The sequence below is a fragment of the Bidens hawaiensis genome, unplaced genomic scaffold, assembly GCF_021521415.1.
Source record: "Bidens hawaiensis isolate Kalapana, Puna unplaced genomic scaffold, B.hawaiensis_p1.1 tig00002181_1, whole genome shotgun sequence".
Taxonomy (NCBI): Eukaryota; Viridiplantae; Streptophyta; class Magnoliopsida; order Asterales; family Asteraceae; genus Bidens; species Bidens hawaiensis.
In genome coordinates, this window is record NW_027491116.1 from 134,323 (window position 1) to 158,600 (window position 24,278).

Below are 24,278 nucleotides of genomic sequence, written 5' to 3' on the forward strand. Positions count from 1 at the left end.
TATAAAACAGCTTTTTTAAAAGAAATGCTATATCAGGGTAAAAGAACCATTTTATGTTTATTTGAACACTATTTGTATTTAATTAACAAATTTATAAATTTTATAGGAAGTGTTTTCAAAAAAAAAAAAAACGTTTGAGATTAAGTTTGAAAACAACTTATTGACTTATTGGTTATTTCAAAAAATCATAAGTTAAAAGCTAAAAAAGTATAACAATCACAAAAATCTTTCTCATTTTAGCTTAGCCTTTTGAAATGATTAAAAAGATATTTTCTAAAAGCCACAAATCTTTTTCAAAAAAGCCAATAAGTCAATAATCTGTTCTGAAACTCAATCCCAAACATGCTCTTAATCTGTTTACTTTGTAACGAATCAAAATAAAATATTATCTCTCTCTAGCACAGAGACAACAAAATAGTATGAAGTGAGAAGTAGCAAATACAAAGAAGAAAAAAAGCTTATAGATTTTCCCAAATTAAAGGTCACAAAAGATGTCATTTCTAGCTTCATAAAACTCCCAGCCTACCAACCATTTGGCTATTAGGGGTGTATCTTCTACAAGTAATCATAATCAAACATACTCAGTATTTCCCATTACAAATAGTCTAGGCTATCATAAGTAGAGTCTGGAGAGGGTGGGATGTAGGCACACCTTACCTCTATCCCTAAAGATAGAGAGGTTGCTTCCGGCGAGACCCCCAACTCAAAAGTAAATAGATATACAGATAATATTTATATATATATATATATATATACAATCAACTACAGTACTATGATATTAGTCTGTTTAATTCAACATTTCACTATAGGTAAACTAAAAACACAACACATGGTAGGATTTAGTAAATAATAATAAGTAGAAAATAATAATTCTAAAAGTAGAATTAATAGTAAGAACGATAGTAATACTAATAACAACCACAACACCCACCACAATAGCAATAGCAGTAGCAAAAGGGATAGTAATAATAATAGCCCGTCATTCTAAAGGTCTTTAACCTTAATTTTACGTCTCCAAGAACTCTTATCCTCAACCATGTCCTCAGAGAGGTGCAACTCTAGCAAATCACGCCTGATCCTCTCATCCCAAGTCAATTTGGGTCTACCTCTACCCCTCCTCCCCTCTATAATAAGGCTTTCCACTGATCTAACAGGAGCCATTGTCTGTCTCCTTTTTACATGTCCAAACCATCTCAATCTGCCTTTCCTTATCTTATCTGATATAGTAGTCACCCCCAGTCTTTCCCGAAGAGCGTCGTTTCTTATTCAGTCTAACATTGTGTGTCCACACATCCACCTTAGCATCCTCATCTCTGCTACCTCCAACTTGCGCATGTGTGTCTTCTTGATGGCCCAACAATCTGTTCCGTATAGCATCGCAGGTCTAATCTCAACCCTATAAAATTTTCCCTTTAATTTAGTAGGGAACCTCTTGTCGCACAATACCCCTGTGGCAGCTCTCCATTTACACCATCCTGCTTGGACACGATGGGCTACATCACTATCTATGGCCCCGTCACTTTGCACAAACGATCCCAAGTATTTGAACTTGGTTGACTACGGAACCTCCTGGCCTTCAATTGCGATTTGGACATCTTCATCATCGTTTACCCCACCAAAGTCACAGTAAAGATACTCCGTCTTTGACCGACTAATCTTCAAACCTTTACTCTCTAGAGCAGAACGCCACTCCTCTAGCCTCATATTCAGATCTTGTTTACTCTCTGCGATCAACACGAAATCGTCGGCGAAAAGCATGCACCAAGGATGAATCAACTTTGACAACTTATCTAGGACTACTACAAAAAGGAACGGGCTCAATGCTGATCCCTGGTGAAGGCCTGCCTCTACTGGGAAGAAGTCCGTATCCCTAACAGGTGCACGCACGCTTGTTTCAGACTTGGCATACATATCCCTAATTATCTTTATATATTTTCCACGAACACCTTTACTCTCTAGGCAATCCCAAAGGAGCTGACGTGGCACACTGTCGTACGCCTTTTCTAGGTCAATAAACACCATGTGCAGGCTAAGCTTTTTATCTCTATATTTTTCCATTAATCTTCTTAGGATGTGTATTGCCTCTGTAGTTGACCGTCCCGGCATGAAACGAAATTGGTTCATTTTGACATGAGTTTCCCGTTTAAGTCTAACATCAATAACTCTTTCCCATAGCTTCATCGTGTGGCTTAGAAGCTTGATTCCTCTGTAATTACCACAACATTGGGCGTCTCCTTTGTTCTTATAAATAGGGACTACTACACTGCTTCTCCATTGATCTGGCATCTTTTCGGTTTTTAAAATAGTATTAAACAAAGTGGTTAACCACATAACTCCTTCCTCTCCCAAACACTTCCATACCTCGATCGGTATGTTGTCCAGGCCAACCGCCTTAGCCCTTCCCATCTTCCTAAGTGCGTTCCTCACCTCTTCCTGTGTGATACGTCTACAATAGCAATTATTCCTTTGTTGTATAGTTGTGTTCTCATTTTGCTGTTGGTGAACGCTCCCGTTGTTGAAAAGATTGTGGAAGTATACTTGTCATCTCAACTTGATGTCCTGCTACTTTGCCAATATGCGCCCATCCTCTCCCTTTATAAACTTCACCACCCCTAGATCTTGCCTTCTACGCTCCCTGGCCTTGGCAATCTTAAACATATCGTTTTCCCCCTCCTTTGTTTCTAGACGTTCATACATCTGTTTATAAGCCATGTTCTTTGCTTCTGACACTGCCTTTTTCGCCTCTCTCTTGGCCTTTTTGTATGTCTCCCTCAAACCGACTCGCTCCTCCTCGTTTGTGCATCTCATAAGCTCACTAAAGCTCCATTGTTTATCCCTTATCTTGTTTTGCACTATCTCGTTCCACCACCAGGACTCCTTATACCCACTAGCTTTTCCTGTTGTAAAACCTAGAGTCTCCTTCGCCACTTGAGTAATTTTTGTCGCCAAATCCTCCCACATCTGACTTGAGTCCCCATCTAGTTGGACCAAGTTCGATGATACGAGTTTTTCTCTGAAAAGTGAAAGCTTTTCGTCTTTCAGATTTCCCCAGCGAATCCTAGGTCTAAAATTCCTCTCCCGCGCTATCATTGTGTTTCTAAAACCTATATCTGCCACTAGCAATTGATGTTGCGCCACGACTGTCTCTCCAGGTATAACCTTGCAGTCTTTCCACCAACGTCTATCTCCTTGCCTCATTAATAGATAGTCGATCTGCGTGTTCCGTCCCCCACTCCTAAAAGTGATCAAATGTGAATCTCTCTTCTTGAAGAACGAGTTTATAATACCAAGGTCATGGGCTAGGGCAAAGTCTAGGAGATCCGTACCGGTCTCATTCCTATTACCAAAACCAAAACCCCCATGAACGCCTTGAAAGCCATCGTTATCCTTACCAATGTGTCCATTAAAATCTCCTCCTATGCATATCCTCTCGTCCCTCGATATGGCTCCCACGATCGCATCTAAGCATTCCCGAAATTCTTTTTTTTCCTGGTCCCCTAGTCTGGCATGTGGTGCGTAAGCGCAAACCACTACCATTACGTCTTCCCCTAGTACTAGCCTCAACACCATAATTCTATCGTTATGCCTTATCACCTCCACGACACTAGTGTATAGTTCCTTAGCAACTAAAAAGCCCACCCCATTCTTGGCCCCATCAAATCCCGAATGCCACAACTTATATCCATTGCAATCGGCTCCTTTATGTCCTTTCCATCTAGTTTCCTGAAGGCATGCTATCTGAACCCTACGCCTTTTAAGTACATCTACCAACTCTAACAACTTACTATTTAGGGTTCCTACATTCCAAGAAGCCAAACGCAAAGTACGCCCCCTATCTTTACCCCTACCTACACCCTTCGTCCTAGGACATGATCTTAGGGAAAAGTCATGGTTCCTACGGTCTATGGTTGTAGCTAGTCACACAAACAAAAATAGAAAAACACACAACGGCCGTAATAGATGTATGACCGAAGATGTATTACCGGTGATCTTGAATAAATACCGGGAGTGAAGGGCTATAAAAAAGAATCTGAATTTTTATTTTATTTTATTTTTATTTATTTATATATTTTTATTTTTATTATTATTTATCGTTATTACTACTATTTTTATTTTTATTTTTATTTAAATTTAAACATATATGTATCATAAAAGCAGCCCCTTCACGATACAAGTTTTTTTTTTAAATATGATTTAGTTTAAGCTATAATTATGATAAAATAATAAAATATTTAATAGTTTTCAACCAAGTAGATAGATATGCACAACCTGATTTTTTTTTTTTTTACCCGAGCATGTGATATAGTCCAGAAAAGGTTTCCCGGATCCTTGGTCTCGTCGCTGTCGTCGTTATTTTGTTCAACCGGAAGGAATTCAGCCCACTGTTAATACCAGTAAGTAGTATTGTTGGGTAAGAAGGAACACCGTCGGAGGTACTCGTTTTGATTTTCTCGACACAAGTGATATACGCCGTAGGTAGTGTGCGAGTAGATGTAGGACGAACTCCCCTGTAGGTCTTTGTTTCGAAATCGGTGACGTGGTGGCGATTTGAGAGGCACCTGTGATGAGGAAAAGGGAGGAGTAGAGAAGAGGAGAGACTTACCTGATGCTGGAGGATTTTCCGGTGATACCGCAGGAGAAATGTAAACGTTTGGCAACGGTAAAGGATCATACGGAGAGAAAAAAGTAGAGAGAAAAAAGTTGTATCAAGTAATAAAAATAACTATATTAGAAAATTTTAAAACAAGTAATAAAAAGATCTTATTATCAAGAACAATGTACTACCAATTTGTGTTTGAAAACGTTGAGTGCAGTTCTTGAATTAACCAACTCCGGCAACATAAGAGAGGTTTTGATGGAGCACTTCTTAAACCCTAAACTCCAAAATTATCATGTACAGACAGACAGACAGACAGACAGACAACTCTCTTTTGAGACAAAAGTATTTACAACTACAATAAGAAAACAAACCAACCAGCCAACCCTCACCCGATGCACCACCTAGTCTTCAATTGTCTCGATCTCTCCCATCATAATCCTGTTGCTCACCACATTGAACCCTAAAACCGCAGGACTCACCTTCTTTCCTTTCTTCCCCTTCTTCTTACCTGCTACCTTAGCGGAACCACCATCTGCAGCCACCGCCACTGCTTGACTACCGCTACCAACCACCTCAGAGTCCCAAAAAAGGCCTTCATCGCCGCCACTCATCTTTTTGTCATTCCCACTCTGGAAGGCAGTCTCAAGGACGTCCGAAGGCAGGAAATCTTTGTAATTGAGGAACTTGTCTATGAACTCATGATCAGGATCATAAGATCCAAGGTTTTCCTTGAGGAGTATCTCTGCTTCTGATCTTGATTGCTTCAAACAAAACTCTAGAAAACTTGTATCTACAACCAATACATTTAAAAAGTGAATACATAATGTACAAATAAAAACACTGAAAACAAGGTGAGAGTTTGTAAACCTTTAGATCCAAGAAGTCTAGCACATTCACTCTTGCACCAGTTTCTGAAATCCATAGCCTCTGAATAATCACAGTACACAGTTATAATCAATCTCAGTAATGATAGGAAAGAAGCTGTCGTCTTGTCTACTTTTATACTTGGCTGTTATTTTATAATCCTGTTTCACTAATGGTCCTCTCAAATATAGTGCAGTAGATGTCTTCAAATGTGTTCATGATTTGAAACGACCTTCAGTCTTTTCTTTTTCAAATATTTTGTAATGTTTTGCTGATTGCATTGTATATACTGTTAACAAAATTATAAAAGCGAAAAATGATGGAAAAAGGAGTTCCGAGTTATAAAATGCTATGTTAAAAACACGCTAAAACTGCATATTAAACTAAACGGGGTTGGAAAAAACTGCTGTGTTGAGTCAATAATTTTGACATTTAAGTGCCTTTTCAAACGGCCGGCTTTGACACATGCATTTTTGCCAATACAGTTCTGACCTAAACCAAAATAACCATCTTTTAAAGCCACCGATCCTGACCCAAACCCGTCCCAACCTGCTACCCTGCCCGTTATGCCAGGAACTAATCAGCATTATGAAGCTTGACATTATCTCAAATGAAGTGACTTTACCAGATCGTTTAGCCAACACATGATCTTGTTTTCCCTTCAATGAAGGAGAAAAGGAAAGAGAAATTTCGGGCCTGCCACCAGTAGACTTCTGTCGGATTATAGAAATTCCTTTTCCAGAAGTGTTCTTAGACCAACTTCCTTGATTTGCAAGTTGTGGAAAATCAGACCTGCACGCATCAACCAAAAATGTTTGTAAAGAAAGCAACATCAACATTAAGCATGCATCAATATTTAGATAAAAGGAAAGTTAAATGTAGCAGGGTATACCCTTTTGTTTCTTGCTTGGGGTGATCTAATGGACCCCAAAACAAATCATCTTCAATTTTGCTTTTGGATTGTGACATCATCTGGATAGGAGATGCCTTGACAGGAGATTGAGGTTTTTGTGGTGGTGTTGGCACTAATATTTGTGAAGAACCCTTTTTCTCTTGTTCCCTAAGAATGTCCCTCAAAGAGGTGTGCTTTGCAACCTTACCTGAATCAGTAGACCAAGCTGGAGCAGGTGCCGATGTGGCAGTCTCCCCTTTCCAGACAACATAATCTCCAAGTGAAGGACCAGAAGGAATGACTGGCAATGGCGCTGCAACCTTCTCCTGCCGTGAGCTTTTGGCTTTCTCGTTTGGACTGGAGCTCACAGGAATTTCAATAGGAACAGCAGCAACAGCAACCTTCGCTGATGCAGCTTTCGCTTTTGCAGACTTTTTACGACTCCTTTTTGACTCTTTAGTTTCAATAAAGCTCCCTTCATCTATCAAATCCGAAGTCGCAGATGTCTTTTCACTGGATTTCATGGGCTGCACGTCTTCAGCTAAATGATCATGCAACTGGCTCTCGTTCTGCTGCTGCTGGTTCTTGGAAACATCAGAAGTGGTCCAATCTTTCTTGGTTTCCATAGGCTTGTTCTCTAAATTGCCAACAATACCAACCCAAGGGATGCTAGACACACTCATTGACTTTAAAGATGATGAAAGATCAGAAACAGTCATCTCTGCCTGGGCCTGGGCCTGGGCTTGGGCCCTCCGCTGCTCTTCCTGCTGAATTTCTAGCAGTGACTTTGGCTTAAACCCAGGAGCAGGCTTCCAAGCTCGTTGGCTACTTTGAACTTGTGTGTTATCTTGTGGGTTAACATCACTATAAACGATTGCATCCTCTTCAGTAACCACACTAGATTTGTTGACTACAACTTCAGCCTCATTGGCGTTGGTCAATTCAGGTTCAGATTGCTTAGGCTGCTGTGTTTTAGATGTTGACTTGACTGCATCGGAGGATTGTGCCTTGGAAGCCTTCTGTTTCTTTGACTTCTTCTCAGAAGCTTTCTTAACCTCGCGAACTTCAACTGGTTTCTCTTCTTCCGGAGCACAGACTTCATTAAATTGTTCACTCTGAACCATTGGTGGCTCAATGACATCAGTTGGTGGCTCCTGCAAACTAGCATCATCTACAGATCCCACAACCAAATGTTTTTCATAATGGTCTACGGGCTCTGAATAAAATTCAGCGTTGGAAACAGGTATCGTATCATTTTGGCCTGTTTTCAAATCGACTTTCAAATTCAGCCCCTGCACCTCAGCTCCGTTTTGTGGCATTGTATTGCCCATAAACTGATGTGGTAAATGCACAGAAGCTTGAGGGCCAACTGCAGGCATAGGTGCATCCGGCCTATTAGGAACTTGATTTTGCAAAATCTCATGTGGTGGGAATACAAGTGGATCCACTGCAGGATTGGGAACAGATAGCCCAGGTGTCAACATTGGTCCACAAGACTGCTCACCAAACCTTTGTTGGATGGAATGTTGCTCCTTGAGAACTTGGGAGAGAAGTTGCTGGCGCATCATCTGCTGCTGCATCTGTTCTTGTTTTTGTTGCTGCTGCTTAAGCAACAAATATTCATCCAACACTGACAGATGTTGTGTAGGTATGGGAATCTGAGGATTCATGTGTTGCTGTTGCAATAAACTTAAAATTTGATCTTGAGGGAGCTCAGAAGAAAGAAGCTTTTCAGCAGTTAGCGGACCAGAAGGATTGTCAAATTGTAAACCTGCTAGTGAAGGCACACTTTGTGTTGGCAGTCTTTGTTGGACACCATAGCCCGGCTGAACAGGAAAATGTTGACCATGAAGTGAGTTGCCCAACCCGGACCCACCTTGAACAGGGAAGTTAGACCAACTATTTACAGAGGAGGTGGGTCTGTCTGATAAGCATTGAAGAATGGACATAACTTCAGGATTTGAAGGGTTTGAAAACATGTTTGGTTGTGGAACTGTGGTTGCCTGAAGAACTTCAGGTTGAGGACCACTCCCAGACCAAAGAGAGTAAGGATTAGACAAAGATTTTTGCCTTTCAAGCTGCATCAGCTTGGCCAATTGGAGCAGGTTATCCCCACTCACTGGTCCTCTGGCTGGCATTGAGGTAGGGTTACCAAAGTATCCCTGCATACCTGTAAAGCAAACAAATTTGATAATAAAAAAAATATAACAAACATCACACCACCTGTTCTAAACTATGAAAGCAAATTCAATTTTAAAACAAACCTTCAGAGAGACCACCACTCATGAGAGACTCTATAAACCTATTCTCAGCTTCTTTAGTCGAACCATGTTGAAAAACTGGGTCGTTTTTCATCATAGCATGGTCACCCAACCCTGCTTGAACCTTACTACTACCACTAGTGATAAAACCAGGCATACTGGATACATCATTGATTTCACTTTGTTTGGCTGGAGTAAATCCAGGTGGCGGTCTGGCTTTTGCCCGCAGGTGAGGCATGACATCGCCAAGTAATGCAAATGGTGAGTCTTGTGGTGCATTAGCAAGACGTACTAGCAAATCTATCCCAAAGTATCCAGCTTCAAACCACCCTATGATATCACTGCCAGTAAACGGACCTTGAATCGCACCCTGAGGATCTTTGTAAAAAAGAACTAAATCTTCAGGTGCAGGCTGAGAAACTACCCTTGTCTCATCTCTATCTATAATTCCTGGTGGCTGCCTTTTGATAACTGGACTAGTTAAACTGCTGCTACTCCATTCATTGGACATATCCTTTTGAGGTTGTGACCATGTCCTCATGTCACCAGGCATGTCCCTTAAGTCACCTGAGTTTGGTTGACCACGTTGTCCAATGGATAATGATCTCCTAGGTGCACCAGGCTGACCTGGCATCCTTGATTCTCTAATATCTCCTTTGTCATCATTTCTGGTATAAGAACCACCTTCTCCCATTACTGCAAACAAAAAACGGTTTGTCAATTCTCAAATTTTCAAGTTTCTGCGCATGACACAAAATAATCTGAATAAATACTTTTGAGGCTGTCAGTAGTTTCATCTCTATAGTTGTCAGAAGCAAGTGGCAGATCTTCTCTACTCCCTGCTCAAAAAGCCATATTGATCATATAACAAGCTCACTCTTACATATGAATAATACTGATAAATAGCGTTCTGTGTACCAAATTTGGTCCTTCTTGACTGAGCATCAGCCACACTGAGTCCACCTGATCCATCCTTAGTAATTTGAGGAGCACCGCTGCTCAGAATGTCCCCTTTGTCAATCCCCTTCAATATAAACTGCCAACAAAATAGAAGCATCATTCCAGATAAGTTTTAACAGAAAGTGACTTACTATTTAACCTTACCAATTCTTCCGGAGTAGGTGAAGCGAGCGCAAGTGGCTCCAGTACTTCATCCTGTGTTAGTGATGGAACTGGTACCACATTATCTAGCATCATTCCACTTGCTTTCATATCAGTTACCCTGTACACATCAAGCAGCTTCGTCCTGCTATACCTCATAGGTGATGAATCATCATCTCCGTTCTCACCTACAGGGGCACCCCTTCCTCGCCCAACAGAAAACGTTGGATTATAATGTTCACCACGTCCCCGGCCATGAGAAAACATAGGAGTCGGCTTGTTTAAACCCGGGCTTTGCTGATGTGGCGGGTCCACTCTTCCTCGGTTAAGTGCTGAGTTGGATCTCCATGGGCGAGGATGGTCAGCCTCCCGTTCACGAGGGACCTCATTCTCATGAGTGACATCAGTTTCCTTGTCATCTGGGCCCCACCTTGTATTCCACTTACTCTCACGTCGCTGAGTCTGATCATGGTTTGCATCCTTGTTACCAGAATCACCCCATTTTTCAGATGGTGTGCTCCACTTACTCTCACGCCTCTGAGTCTGATCATGGTTTGCATCCTTGTTACCAGAATCACCCCATTTTTCAGATTGCACATGACGTGATTCACCATAGTGTTTTCCAGTTGAGTTGTCAGTCCACCTGTCCACCTTGCGGTTATCCCCAACTCCAACCTCTTTATCACCCTCCCGCCACCTGTCCTTGCGAAAGGTGTTTGTCTCTCTTTCCTCATCGCGCCACCTTTCACGGTTATCAAGCACAGATGGCCTAAACACATCCTTCTTCTTTTGGGAATCAAGGGTGTGGTTGTCATTTCCAGGTGATTTCATAAACTCCATGCGGTTGCCAAATGTTGGAAAAGGACTGGTGGGGCCATCCTGTAAACAAAGAAAGGTACTCAGCAACCAAAACTGAAAATATGTGAAGCTTGTGTGTGTAACAGGTACAACTGCCACATACTCCAGTTAAAGCTCCTGCCTTGTTCTCTCCAGGTTTAGAGAAAAGCCACTGTGGTGAAAGCGGAATGGAACTGTCGGTCCCATGCCCATCTACACAATTAAACAGCCAAAAGAAACAATTAGCAAATCCACATAAGATATGCGTACAATAAGTATCAAGTCATCAAGAGCAGAATTAACAATCATTCAGAAAGTTCAACAAGATAGTATCGTTAAAATAACTTCATTACAGCCTAGATGTCTCCATCAGTAACTTTGTACTATACTCGAATTAAATTGAGCCTGAGTCCGAGAAAAGCCAAAAACTTTGTAGCATTAACAAAAAACTGGACCAGTGTTAGGCTACTGAATCACTACAAACACACATCTAAAGTACTCAGTTAAAAAATTATCTTACTCGTCGTAAAACTGAAACACTACAAACACACATGACACATCTAAAGTACTCAAGTCATAAAAATGATTTTACTCGAGCGTTATCCTCAATTTTTTTTAAGTATAAGCATGCATGAGGCTACCAGAGGGTTTTAAGGAGTCATATATCGTGCATAAAGTACATAATCATCATCCAATAGTGCCTAGAACTATAAACACAAAAAAAAAAAAAAAAAAAAAAAAAAACCATTAGCAGCACACTAACAAACAAAGCCCTAAAACTGCCTGATCAATTTAAATACAAACAGTTCCTTGTAAAGATTAAAAATACATAAATCGACCTTTAGATGTTAACTCTTTGTGAACTTTAAAATACAAAAATCCAAACTTGAAGTTTTGAACTGTAAGTTGTTTTTAGTGCACCTCTGTTTGTAAAAACACCTCTGTTTCATCAGCATATGAGCACGAAACAAGTTAGGGCTTCTTATTGTATTCAGTAAGCACATGAATACATAAGCAATGATAAATTAAGAGCATAAAATGAAAAGCAAGCAGCCAAGCACGTTAAGAGAATAAACATATATGTGTGTGTGTGTGTGTGTGTGTAGATAGATATGAAACCAAGACCTGACTCCTGAAATGAAAGTGATAACCAAAGGAGATAATAAACACAATATAGAAAGCACTAACTGATGTCACTCTCATAATACACTTGAAACCCTATGAATCAGCCTCAACACAAATTAGTCCACTTACGTAATTTCAAAACCCTAAATATCCCACCGTAGAGTCAATAGAAGACCTCATCCTAACCATTTCGTACTCAAAACAAATAAATACATGCCCTAACGAGAAACACAAAACGTCGAACAAATATCCGTCACATTTAGCGGCTCGATAACCAGTAACAGAATACAAAAATAGCAGCTTGGCGATTAAAAATCAACAATGAATCCGTAGAGATAATAAGATAGGGTTTTGCGAAATGAATGAATGAAAAAGGAGTTAGGGTTGAGTAAGTAAGCAATCAACCTCTGGAGATCTGAGAGGTGTTGTCGATGCCGGCCATTGATGATCGAAGACACACAGACGCCAAGGGTTTGTATTTGTGTTTTGAATGCTCAAGGAAGGATGGTGTGAGCGAGATTGACACGAATGCGGGGGAAATACATCAGCAAAGGGCAAATGTACTGACTCACTCAAGATAATAATAAAAATTAAAAATAAAAATATAAATTCTATAAACTTTTGTTGCTCGGGTTCGTGACGTCATGTGCTGTCCTTGAATCCCGGACATAAAGTATTCCGTTATTTCTTGTCGGTGTCACTTTACTTATGTTTGTAACATCATGTATTGTCCTTGAATCCCGGACATTAATTATTCCGTCTGACTTATCGTATCAGCTCCCTGTCAGTATGACACCGCGCGTCTTTACTTGATTGATTAGTCAAAGGATATGTAAGAATGACGTAAGCTATGTTTCAAAGCGTGTGTCTTAAGTATGTTGAATCTTTAAACAATTGATTTGTTACATTCATTGTTATTTGATTTTTTTAAAACTTTTTTTTTAGTGTGTGATGTGAGTTTATATTCGTGGAATTAAAGTAGCATTTAACGTGTTGCTGGTTTGGTGTCTTTAATATATAGGAAAATTGATTTTAAATAATTCTAACTATGCCTTATTGGCAAATAACAGTCCAAACTTAACACTTGGCTGGTAGCGATCCCAACTAAATGTGCATTTGTTTCTAACGATCTCTGACTAACGAAAAGTTAACTCAGTTAGTTTAATGCTTACATAGCACGCCTACTTGTTAAAAAATTGCTTATGTGACGTAGTTTGATTTTATTTCTCTCTCTCTCTCTCTCCCTCTCCCTCTCCTGTAGAACCATCACCGCTACCATTTTTTCTCAAAGCTGCAACTTCTTTATCAAAATCATCTTCCATGGCCTTCTAATTACCCAAAGTTATCCTCAAAATCAAGCACACTAAAATCATCCCTAAAACGAGTCATCTGCTTCCGATTAACCCTAAACACGTCGGTAATAAAGTTTCAGATCCAGAGGATCTGATTTTCGATTCATCTTATAAACCGATTCTATCGACGATTGAATAAAATCAAACTACCGAGAAGGCATTTTGGACATCTGATTTTCGATTTTCGAGTCATCTGATTTTCGATTCATCTGATTTCCGAGTCATCTGATTTTCGATTCATCTTATAAACCGATTCTACCGAGAAGGCATTTTGGACAAGCCTTCAAACCAAAAAGCACAGGTGGAAGTCCACGTGACTTCTCCAAAACATTCAGACCAAACGTTGCAAATGCGGGAACGTCCAAATTTGCAAGGGACATTGCGGAAGCAATCGCCCCAAAAAGTGCCAAACAAATGTCAAGCATAGGCACATATGATGGTATATCTGACCCCGATGATCATTTGAACAGATTCATAGCGGGGGCAACCGTCAGCAGTTGGACGGAACCTACGTGGTGTTACATGTTCCAAATGACGCTTGTGGGGGCTGCTAGAGCGTGGTTCGATCGTCTACCGGTCAACCACATCTACGACTGGGCAGACTTCCAACAGAAGTTTAGCCAGCACTTCAGCCAGCAAAGAAAGTATACCGAGGAGCAATGGACAATCCTCAAATGCATTCGAGAGAAAGATGATCTTTGCTAGACTTCATCACTCGCTTCAACTCGAAGAAGCTAAGTCTGGGTAACATTAGCGAAGATCTTGTTCGCGCTGCTTTCATCCAGGGCGCGAACGACATAGAGCTCATCCGCACCTTAACTGGTAAAGATGGCATGCCATCCACATGGGATGCCATCATGACAGCAGCAAAACGCTTTGCGGAAACCGAGAAGCAACTGGGTAGAGATCTCCCTCAGAGCACAAACCTCTACACCCAGAAAACAAGGGAAGACAACGTGCTTACCGCCCGATTAAACAAAAAGCGAAAGCTAGGCATTTGGCAGTCAAGGGTAAACTTTGACACCTCATCTGGCTTACAACATCGGTTGGGCGGAAGGGATAACGTACAGTCAAACAAGAACTCCAGATGGACGCCGCTCACCAAAAGCGTCACCGAGATATTCGCCACCGAGGAGCTCCCATGGCCAAAGCCTCAAATAATCCGACATCGTCACAATGCTGATCGAAGCAAATACTGTGACTTTCACAGGACAAAAGGCCACAACACCGAAGAATGCATAGACGTAAAGGACATGGTCGAAGCATTTGTCAGAGATGGGACGCTCGCGCACCTCGTGGCGCAATGAACGCTGAGCAGGCTGATGCGTGTAGAACCCCAGCAGGGGAAAACACGAATAAAATTCCAGCTTCAATGTGGAGACTACATGCTGCGTAAAGAACGAGATCCCGAACCAGGTGCGTATCGGCTCGATGGCACTCCCATCCCAACAGCATGGAAGGGAGCTCATTTACACAGTTTGCATGTAAATCAATTCCAAATTTGTAAAGAAAAGGCCAAGAGCCACTTCTAATGGAAATGATTCTCCTTAAAACATCGATGCTGATGGTTTTACATTTATACTTTTATGAACTATCAACACGGATATGCCGGTTTTCACCGCATAATTACGTGGAAGGTCGTTGCATGGGGAAGGCGGCAAAACCCGCATAAACCCAAAAAACGACAAACCTTCACGCAGGTCAGTTGAAGGGGAAAAGTTCAGTCATCCCACTAAATGAAAGTGCCGGTCTATCCGCATGAATCATGAGAGGAAACTGAACACTAACCTATCAACAACCAAGCGTCGAACGGTTAATTTATTCAACACTAATATGCCGGTTTTCACCGCATAATTACGTGGAAAGTCGTTGCATGGGGAAGGCGGCAAAACCCGTATAAACCCAAAAAACGACAAACCTTCACGCAGGTCAGTTGAAGGGGAAAAGTTCAGTTATCCCATTAAATGAAAGTGCCGGTCTATCCGCATGAATCATGAAAAAGGGAACTGAACACTAACCTATTGACAACCGCGCGTTGAACGGTTCAAAACAGAATTTCTAACAAAAGGATGAGGAAAACCTACACGCAGGTCAGATATGGGTAAAGTTTAGCCATCCTACTAAGTGCAAGTGACGGTCCTACCCGCACAATCACGAAAGAGGAAGCAAAACTTCACACCTATTATCTACCACGTTCAAAGGTTAACTTATCCTCAAAAAGGATGAGGAAAACCTACACGCATGTCAGATATGGGTAAAGTTTAGCCATCCTACTAAGTGCAAGTGACGGTCCTACCCGCACAATCACGAAAGAGGAAGCAAAACTTCACACCTATTATCTACCACGTTCAAAGGTTAACTTATCCTTAGAAAAGATGAGGAAAACCTACACGCAGGTTAGACGCGGGTAAAGTTTAGCCATCCTACTAAGTGCAAGTGACGGTCCTACCCGCACAATCACGAAAGAGGAAGCAAAACTTCAACCTATTATCTACCACGTTCAAAGGTTAACTTATTCTACACTTGGAAAATTGCTAATTTAAACTAAAGTATGCAAGTCATATAACGTTTATAAAGCAAGGAATCCAATAAAAGAAACGGTCTTACCCGCACAAAGATTTATATTTCATAAATATTCATTACAAGAATGGCCGGGTAACTACCCGCCTACAAGAAAATAAATCTATACAAGCTAAATCTATCCTAGCAGTGGGAAGGGATCTTCAGGATCAGGCTTCAGGGCCACTTCCACTTGGACCAGCACCATCAGTAGAGCGTGGCAGTTCAAGGAAAGCTTTAAGGATAGCTAGCCCATCATCAGCAGCAGCGACTTCATTCACCTTCTCCACCACCGGATGCGGGAAGGCAGCATACTGGTTCACTGCTTGGTCGTAAACAGCTTCAGTATCCACATTATATAAAGGGAAGTTGGAAGGCGGGACGCCTTTCTCAACGAACCCTAGACCAAGCAGGAAGCCGACCCTTTCCCCATCCTCGTGAGAAGCGTTGAGGGCTGCGCTCATAGCATCGTCGTAAGATGTCTCTGAGAAGACCCGATGCACAACCTACAAAGAAAATACAAGTGTCAAAAACCTTTTCTATTTACAAAGAAAAGCGTAAAGACATGAAAACATACCTGAGACAACGCTTCTCGAAGAAGCCATTCCTTGGCAACCAGAGCTTCTTCGAGGGCAGCTTGAGCTTCGTTACGGGCGCGTTCGGCTTCACTCTTGTTGAGGTTGGCAAGCAACACTTCTTTAGCCGCAGCCTCTTCGACGCCCTTTAGCTTCTGCTCAGTATGGTCAAGCACCCCCCTCTGGTCCAAGATCTCCTGGAGCTTTTTGGCGTCTTCCATCGCCAAGGCATCATGAGCCTGCTGGAGAGCCTCTAATTTGGCTTTAAGCTCTTCATTCTCCACGCGTAGAGGCTCAGCAACAGCTTCAGCCTTGGTGGCCCTCTCGGTTGCGTTCCTCGCAGTCTCCTTAGCCAGCCGAAGCTGTTCATTAACAGCTTGGGCAGCCTTGGAACGGGCCTCGAGTCGAGCCTGAACTTCAACCTCGAGGGCCTTGAAGGCCTTCTCCTTCTCCGCAGCCACTGCGGTAAGTTTTTGGTTCTCCTCCCGGACAGCCCGCGCCTGAGCTACTTCTTTAACGCGAGCTGCTTTTAACTTGTCGTTTTCACGACAAAGCAGCTCGACGCGCGGCTGCATCCGGGCCAGGAGAACCCGAAGCTCATTGGTTAGCCTACCCTCCTGGTAGCTAGCCATGGCTTCCCCCAACGCACCACTGGGAGCAGCGTGACGAGCCCATTCCACGCACTCCACAGGGGTGCGAAGGGTTGTTCCTCGGCGAATGTTCCATCTTGGAACATATACTTCATTGGAATCCGACACTGCAAAAAACAAAAAGCAGTTAGGAAAAGATGATAAAAAATATAAAAAAGGGACAAAAGAACCCTACGCACCTGTAGGGTTAATAACAGGCCGATAGCCGCCGAACCCATCACCGAACCCAAGGGAAATCCATCCAAGAGGTCAGGCAGATGGGAATGTGGCAGAAATCGGTGAGAAGCCCCATGCGTACCTGATGGATCGACCGTCGTTGCCGATGACGGGGGCATGGTAGCAGCCGCAGCGGTCGCCGCCGCGGAATCCGCAGCAATAGTAACCGCCGGCTCGGTGAAAGATGCTGTAAAAATCGCACTCACAGCCGGCGGTGACGTCATCTCAGCTGGAACAGTCGGCTCAAAGGAGTGAGCAACTGAACCAGCGGAAGCAGGCGCAGGCGCCTGGGTCGTCGCCTCAGGTAGGCTGACCAAGCCTACCGTCATTGGCGGAGAGGTACTCTGCACTCCACCCTGGAATGCGTCAACATCCACGCCTGCGTAAAGAAGATAAGTGTTAACGATATTAAACTATGAAGATAAAAGCTAAAGGAAGTTGTACTTACGGGTTTTCTTGAGCCTGAAAGTACGGACGGGCGGGGATGAACCCGATGGAGCCGGCCTCTTCACGCCAGTCACCGTCGTCATCCTGGGCTCTTCGGTGACAGTTGTCACAGCCTTCGGAATGGTGATCTTATCACCACCGGGATTCCCCGCCACCTCTTCGCTCTCGGTCTCCGAGTCAGACCGAGGCACCGGATCGGCAGTGGAGGCCACCTTCTCCTTCCCTTCCCGCCGGCAGCCTTCTTCTTCCGCACCAACGGAGGACCATCTGCGGATTCCTCATCAGAACATACGATTAGAGGAATTCCAGCAGAGGTTTCAACATTGAGGGGTCGAGGGTTGAAGAGCGCCTTACCTGGCCGCCTGGCGCTCAGGATCTCATGGCCTTGCGGATAGACCTCCACGAACCGATCCGCAGTTTGTTCGAGGATGGGCAACTCGTTCTCGTCTAGAGCGCGAGTACCCATCCGAGCGGGACCGTCAGCCTCCCGCGGGTTCAGGAGCGACTGCAAGTCGTTCCCCTCTGAAATAAACAGGAAAAAAGTTAGCAGAAATTCAGAATCAACAAAAAGAAACAAAGCATACCGTAAGGAACAGAGTTCGAACCGTATTCGAGGACAATCGGAACCTTTTGCGCATCCGCCGCCTTCCACACCCGGCTCATCCCCAACATCACCATCCCGGACTCCGCAAACCGGTAAACCGGAGATTGGACCCGGGAAATCCTCGAAAACCATTCCGCCTCCTCGTAGTTGGAGGCGTGAAGGCTGGGAAGAGCTTGCCCGTTCTTAAACTTCATGGCAAGGGGGATGGCGCGAGCGGATATGAAGAAGAACTCCCGCTTCCACGCGCGAAGACTGCGCTCAGTCGCGCAAATCTTCAAACCCTTAACCCGGGTTATCAACGTGTACCACCCCTGGATGCACCTCCAAGTATAGAAGGTCATCAGGCGGTCAACATAGGGCTCAATGCCCAAAATCCGGCACACCCACTCGAAGTGGCGAATCTTGGCGATCGCCATGGGGTGCAACTCGGTCAAATGAACGCCGTGCCTCTCAAGGACACGGTAAACAAACTTCGTCAATGGGAACCTAAGATTCCCATAGACAAAGAATGCAGCATAAACCCCGATCTTGCCTCTGGGGGCATCGTACACCGTCTGGTGGGGTTCAGGAAACTCAGGCTCGAGAGACTCGAGCATGAACTTCCTGACGACGTACCGATACAGATCACCAGGCAGAGCACACTGGCACTCGCCAGCAGTACTCTTGTCGTCAGCCGTAGATTCGAGATCACGAGACATCTTGTAAAAGAAAGAAGAAAACGATTTCGAGGGAATGCTTGCCTGAAAAGGTGAGTATTCGCCGGAAATCGCTTAGAAGATGAAGAGAAGAGTGAGTGTGGATTACAAAGAACCCTCTCCCCCTTTATATACTAATCGCAATTAATGCGATGAAATTAATGCGGAAGAGAGAGAAAACGAAGGTGCAATGAAACTATGACACGTGGCAAAAAGCAAGCTGGCAACAGCTGTTGACAGGACGCATACCATTAATTTCGAGGCCACGCGCCCGAAAAATCGCGCCCACGCGCCTGAAAAAGCGTCTGGAATGACCATGTACTGTCACGTCACCATAACTTCCTGCACGTCCTGACACAGTCAGAAGAAACCGTCGCACGACGTTTCAGAGGTTTGGACTGTTCTTATCTTTCCACCAACTCTTCGAATTTCAAAATTCAAAATTCAAAAAGATTCTAAAGTAAGCGGGAAAATACCCCTTACCTTGGCAAACAAGTAACCGTAAGACGGATGCGGGTACAGTGTTAAGGCAAAACCCTTCACATACCTAGCACCCGCAGGGAATTGAAGCCAAGTAAACCTTGGCAAACAAGTAACCGTAAGACGGATGCGGGTACAGTGTTAAGGCAAAACCCTTCACATACCTAGCACCCGCAGGGAATTGAAGCCAAGTATACCTCGGCAACCAAGTAACTATAAGACGGGTGCGGGTACAGTGTAAAGGCAAAACCCTTCACATACCTAGCACCCGCAGGGAATTGACGCCAGGAATACCTTGGAACTAAAGTAACCGTAAGACGAGCGCTGGTACAGTGTTAAGGCAAAACCCTTCACATACCTAGCGCTCCGCTGGGAATTGAAACCAAGAAGGATCTTCTGGGCAATGCTTGCGGAAACGGAAATAACATCCCCGCATAGCGGGAACGTCGAGAACTACGTTGTTTAAAGCTCCATGATGGAATTGGTGGTTTTAACATAATTGATCACTATGTTCAAAACTACCAAAACCTCATGGAGAATCCACACAAGTGGGACTCAACGCTCCTGACTTGCGAGGAGGTTACAGACCTACCCGCATCATACCCAAAGACCAAGCAGGAAACTCGGGAATTTCTGCAAGTGACAAGGACTTCCGCGGGAAGAATCCCCAAGGAAAACCTTAAAAAACCCTTTTCAAAACCCTTTGCTTAAGTCCAAAAGTTCACCTCACTTTATTAAACACGCATGAGAAGAACATTGGACTGGGGGGACTTGAAGAGGTAGGTCCCAGCAGAGCCCAGTTGGACCCGCAAGACTCACCTTGAAGAGGAACGTCTGCGCAGAAACCAACTGGATCCGCAGGACCAACCATGCTCAGAGACGTGACGTCCTTACGCGCAGTACGCAAGCTGTTCCCGCAGGAAATGCCTCCCAATGGTGAAGGACTCCGCCTGTCCCCGCAGCCTCGGATACAAGCCATCAGGGAAGGCCACCCGCGCAGCAAGGCTACACGCACAAGGCACTTGGCTCTCAATCACTCAGTGTCACCTGAAGGAATGAGCGAAGCCGGGAACAATCCCGCACAAGGGCGGGAGGGGGAATACTCCCGCCCAAATAAGCCAGTCCGTACGATACGGGAAGATCTTCTGTACTGTACCTGACGAGGTATGGGAAAAAGATCTGACTAAAGATACGACAACTTATTGACAACAGTATGGCGAGCAGCATGCTCCTGTACTGTATGTCACTATTAGCCGCTGCCTACTCACCAACTACTGCCATACCACGTGCATAGCCGGCAGTTGGTGGAAAAGGAATAGTACACAGCAGGCCTGGTCACTATTAGCCGCTGCCTACCCACCAACTACCAGCAGGGCACGTTCGTAGGCCACTGTTGGTGGAACAGGAATACTGTTGCAGCCGGCCACACCTCCTTGGAAACCTACCTTCGGCTATAAATACCACGAATGGTATGATCACCTAATCTCAACATATCTTATCATATCTTACCATATTATTCCTGATATCTGCTCTAGCAATCTCTTAATATACATTTATATTTAAAGAGCAATCTAGTCTGATTCTCACGCCGGAGGGTGGTCACAAGGAGGAACCCCCCCCCCCTTCTCAGTGACAAGCTCACGGTGTCTGTTTTGCAGGTTATCAGAAGAACCATCTTCTCTGGGTCTAACCCCTCGTGGGAAACATCTATCTAACCCCCAGGTTACTCGTAATCTGCCCGGGGTCCGGTTAGTGTTTCTTCATAAACCGATTCTATCGACGATTGAACGATGAGCATTATGCTCGTAATATCTCAAACTTGAAATTGAAACCCTATGGAGAACGGCAACACGTTGGTGATGAGTTGAATTGAAATTGACTGTAAATTCTGTTGTTGAACCACATGTGTGTTCAATGAGTGGGTAAATAAAAGTTAGCGTTAGGGTTTGAAAGGTTTCAACCGTTGTCGTTGGGTCGGATGCAGATTAGGGCTTTCGGTGGTGGCTCATCGGAGAAGGTGATGGCGTCTCGCCAAATAAGGAAGTGTTGGCAGTATTGGACCGAGAAAAGGGGAGATGGGAGGGAGTTGTTGTGCTGCAAGAGATGGTGGGTTGTGGTGGAGGTGGGTGATGGCCGGCAATGATGGTGACTGTCATGGAGGTGGGTGGCAACCGGCTGTGGTGGTGATGTTTTGAAAAAAATGCTCCAAGGATTAAGATGGTCCGTTAGAAAAAATTTAGATTATGGTATTGATTATTATTAAGCCTTGTTGCCACGCAAGCTGCCACACAAGCAATTTTTGAACAACTAGGCATGCCACGTAAGCATCGGACTAACGGAGTTAACTGTCCGTTAGTCGCGGACTGTTATAAACAAATACATCTTTAGTTGGAATCGTCACCAGCCAAGTGTTAAGTTGGGACTGTCATTTGCCAATAGAGTATAGTTAGCATTATTTAAAACCAATTTTCCTAATATATACAACTTTTAGAAACTATTAATATATAACTTTTAGACGTTTCGTTGGTTATTTATATATCATCTCTACTTACATGTATGTCTTGTTGTATAAACTATTTTTTCTTTACTTAGTTGGTTGTTGGAAATAGTATATATTAATCTGTATTTCAATAATTGTTAGGGTTACATTTTTTTTATATTGATAAGATTGCAACTGAATTGTAAAATTAACAAATGAATGTGTTTAAGCTATTATATATTGTTGGTCTCCAAGAACTTCACCCACCTTTTTCCTCACCTCACCCACTCGACCTCCAAAAAATGTTAAGAATCGCATATCAAAGATGCTCTTAAACACAAACTTGTCGATTAAAATTTATCACCGGTAAGGTCTCATAAGTAGTCAATTTCTCATAGTTTGTCCCTTAAGGTATTACCTATAATGTTGTTGAATGAAGAGAGAGGCGAAGATCATCTTATCGATATATTTTTCGGTCAACAATGGACTATGGAAACAAGTGATTACATCACAAATATGAAATCTTCAAGAAAATTATAAACATGACTTCTCAAACTCCCAAACAAGAATCTCACGGTGTCGCAAAATGAAAGAGCATAGACAATTGAATTAAAGGATTAAGAGCTACAAGACTTTATGAACAACTTGATAATAGCATACATAATACACTATAACTGAGTTTATTAGAATCCTCAAAGATGGTCTTCAACGATTGAGAAGATGAAGACATACACTTCTCCTCTTTTCATCAAGACACAACTTGTACCCAATTATGCGCTAGGCTCATATTGGACTTATGCCCCTCAAAGCTATTATGCCCATACGAATCCAATCCAGCAAGTATTCTTCTTTGTTAAGCCCTCACAAATCCAATGAGCAGCATTTAAATTCCATTAAAGCCTAACAACAAATAAAAACATCCCAACATAAAAACATTGAAAAGAAACACAACACCAAAAATTAGAAAACACTACATGACCATAAGTTTGACGCTGAATTGAAAATAAGTATACATTTCAACGTATTGTTATTTCTCAATAGAAGAAAGATAACCCCGAATAATTTTTTTTTTGAAAATATATGTATTTATTTTGTGACTTTTTACATTTAAGCTCACATATAACACATGCATAATATTGCTGGCTAGACTTTTGATCTAACGAATGTAAGGTAGTTGACTTTGACACTCATTAATCAACCACAAACATTACAACGTATGAATATTTGCTACTAAATATTATGAAAAAAAGAAAAAGAAATTTGAAAGTAAATTTTACTTTTAATTTATTAGTTTATTTGATATACTACTGTCTTGATTTTTTTAATTAATTTATTACTTTGTCAATTTATTTTGTTCAAAATGTGCTTTTAAATTGATTCTATTACACAATCAAGATGCATTTTTTACCATTATCTAACAACAAGATGGGTGATATATCTCACAAATTCATCATCGTGGATTGTGCAATATCGAAAATCAAATTTTATTAAGTGTTAAAATTAGAAATTTTACAACGTTTTAAATATATGAAACCTCAAATATTGCCATTACCCGTGGGTTCAGCACCAAACAATACCGTTGAGAATGAGACCTAACTCAATTCTTTAGATTTAACACATCTAGTTATGGATATTTAGTATGTATGGCAAATTAAAAACTCATCATAATGAGATTCTCATTTTTCTTATATAACAAACATAGCCGACGTTGTATTCATCACGTTGTCGATAACAAACATAATCGCCGTTGCATAAACTATATGTCTCTATTGACAACAATTTGAAGTTAACAAAAATACATCAAACTCTATTAAATGAAATTGGGCCGAAGCCGATCCTTCATGTAGCCCTCAGATATGTAACATCACAAGCCTACAAACACTATACCAATTTTGGGTCGTCTATATTATCTCTTATGCTTAATAAAGAGAATTTTTGCTTGTTATGTGACGATTTTAACATAAAGAAATATGATCATTTTTGAAATGAAATTAGCTTTATACATGGACTTCACGTGGATGGTTCGTATAAAGGGAGAAATGAAGATGATGCTAAAATGATATGTTTATGCCAATACTAACACACCGTGACCAAAACCAAAAGATCCCATGTTGATGAAGAACAGTGGTGCATAATATGCGCATGGTCGATGCATAGATTTTGCGTTGATCGATCATGTTATGTAGGGACAAATTGAACAAATCAAACTTTAGAATTTAAGCCAAACAATGAAAATACATATCATTCGTTGTAAAGTCAGGGTTCATCATATTTAGGTATAAATAATGTGTTTTTAGGTTGAGTTTTTACTTTTTAATGAACTTAATATTATACATTTATTTATTTTATAAACTAAACCAATTTCTTATAAAAATAACTGTATTGATAATAATTGAGCGTGAGAATCATTCAACATAATCTTGATGTTGAAAGCATAACAAATCCATTTATGTATAATATCTCTATTTCGGGTAATTATCAAATAATGCCTTCTTGTCACATTTACCAACCTACCATTCTTTTATTTAAATGCAAACAAAT

The 24,278-nt window shown here is 42.2% G+C and overlaps 2 protein-coding genes across 2 annotated transcripts in view; both read right to left on the bottom strand.

Moving 5' to 3' along the window:
- LOC143609574 (protein ESSENTIAL FOR POTEXVIRUS ACCUMULATION 1-like) overlaps positions 1-12,102 on the bottom strand; it is a 42,479-nt gene extending 30,377 nt beyond the window's left edge. The window contains exons 1-10 of the mRNA XM_077084296.1: positions 12,086-12,102; positions 10,680-10,768; positions 9,722-10,597; positions 9,536-9,653; positions 9,391-9,456; positions 8,621-9,313; positions 6,357-8,526; positions 6,090-6,256; positions 5,468-5,527; positions 4,919-5,390 (exon numbers count right to left, since the gene is read on the bottom strand). Coding sequence (XP_076940411.1) covers positions 5,002-5,390; positions 5,468-5,527; positions 6,090-6,256; positions 6,357-8,526; positions 8,621-9,313; positions 9,391-9,456; positions 9,536-9,653; positions 9,722-10,558 — 4,500 coding nt within the window. The 5' untranslated portion in view covers positions 10,559-10,597; positions 10,680-10,768; positions 12,086-12,102 and the 3' untranslated portion in view covers positions 4,919-5,001. The remainder of the gene's footprint in view (positions 1-4,918; positions 5,391-5,467; positions 5,528-6,089; positions 6,257-6,356; positions 8,527-8,620; positions 9,314-9,390; positions 9,457-9,535; positions 9,654-9,721; positions 10,598-10,679; positions 10,769-12,085) is intronic.
- On the bottom strand, positions 1,558-3,570 carry LOC143609136 (uncharacterized). The gene is made up of 2 exons (XM_077083980.1): positions 2,696-3,570; positions 1,558-2,446 (listed from the first exon to the last, which is right to left on the bottom strand). Exons 1-2 carry the CDS (start codon positions 3,568-3,570, stop codon positions 1,558-1,560), a joined length of 1,764 nt encoding a protein of 587 aa, XP_076940095.1.
- Positions 12,103-24,278: the final 12,176 nt, after the last annotated feature.